The 1,428-nt window shown below is 40.1% G+C and overlaps 1 protein-coding gene across 1 annotated transcript; it reads left to right on the top strand.

The window, feature by feature from the left end:
- The first annotated feature begins 246 nt into the window (after positions 1 to 246).
- On the top strand, positions 247 to 924 carry LOC145139725 (protein BIIDXI-like). The gene is made up of 2 exons (XM_079073449.1): positions 247 to 562; positions 629 to 924. The coding sequence occupies exons 1-2, from the start codon at positions 247 to 249 to the stop codon at positions 922 to 924; spliced, it is 612 nt and encodes a 203-aa protein (XP_078929575.1).
- Positions 925 to 1,428: the final 504 nt, after the last annotated feature.

Here is a 1,428-nt window from a genome sequence, read left to right on the forward strand (position 1 = left end):
TTATACTATCTCCATCCTTAATGATCTAACTTTTTATATAACTAAGCAGTTACACTTGAGAATTCTGGTTTTGAATCTCCACCAACAAATCTAACCACAAACTCTACCTCCCAATTCATACTCCTCGATACGAAAACCAACCGTATCCCCGGTTGGTCATTCAACGGTACCATTTGGTACGTGACAGCTGGCGGAAACGTTTCTCTACCTGGAAATGGTCATGGCTTGCAACTGGGTCCAAACGGTATGATTAACCAAACATTCAAACCGGATGGAAATTACGATTTTGTCCTCACCTTTACACTTGCTCCAAGCAGCCCCGATTGTGCCAACTCCACTTCTGTAAATGTTTCGGGCCCTAGTGCTTCTGAAGTATTCTTCTTCAGAGAATCACTAGGGACCGAAATGTGGCAAACCTATGCTTATTCCTTATGGAACCAAAAGGATCTTATGAGCCTACGAATTCAAAGTACATCAACAAGTAATAGTAATAATACAACTTGTTGGCCTATTGTCGACACTATTCTAGTTACCGGGATCCATGGTCCAAGGTCGTATTCAGGTATGTTGTTAATTACAAAATATTAGTATTTTAGGTATTTAATAAATAACTAATTTTTTTTAACAGATAATGGGTTTGTGAATAGTGGATTTGAAGTGGGACCCGTCTTTATCGAGAACTCCTCTCAAGGAGTCCTGCTTGAGGCTGATTCAAGCTATCCAGACAGTTCAATCCAATCTCCGCTCCAATATTGGACCATTTTAGGTATAGTAAAATACATTGATTCGAATCACTATGCGGTCCCACGCGGAGGTCGAGCAGTTGAGTTGATTTCTGGTAATCCATCGGGGATCGTGTCAAGTGTAGGCTTTTTGAAACACGGGCAAGTTACTATTGATTTCATCATGGGTGATGCCAATTGAAGGGTTTTAGGTAAAACAAATAAACTAGAAAAACAATTCCTAAGTTCACATGCAACCTACTTTGGATCTATGTTTTAACTATTGAACATACAACTTTGAATTGCAATACAAGAACCCTAGAGGAGAGAGGCTATTATCGAAAATAGTAAACTAGGGTTTAGGGTTTACATACCTTTCAATTGTTATAGCAAACAATTGATATTCCCTTGATCTTGATCTTGATCTTCTTGGAAGCTTTAGCACCACAAGTGTAATGCCTCTAATGGAGTCACACCCAAACTAGCAAGAAGGAAAGTAGAAGAGAGAGAGAGGAGAGGGAGTATGCAAAATCTCGGCCTTAGGGTTTCTTCAAAAGAAAGAGTGACCAAAAACATGAACCAGGAGGCTCCTTATATAGCTGAGGGATCTAGGGTTTAAGGGAAACCCTAGTTATCCTTTGCTTAGGGCCTAAGCAAACCCAAGGGCCTTATCCAAGCCCCTATGGACGAAATTATTAGGGTTTCC

The sequence above is a fragment of the Lactuca virosa genome, chromosome 9 (assembly GCF_052849685.1).
Source record: "Lactuca virosa cultivar CGN04683 chromosome 9, Lactuca_virosa_CGN04683_v6, whole genome shotgun sequence".
NCBI lineage: Eukaryota > Viridiplantae > Streptophyta > Magnoliopsida > Asterales > Asteraceae > Lactuca > Lactuca virosa.

Coding starts and splice junctions, on each gene's coding strand:
- LOC145139725 (XM_079073449.1), top strand. CDS start 247: ATGATTAACCAAACATTCAAACCGGATGGAAATTACGATTTTGTCCTC. Junction 563..628: donor TGGTCCAAGGTCGTATTCAG/GTATGTTGTTAA, acceptor TTTTTTTAACAG/ATAATGGGTTTGTGAATAGT.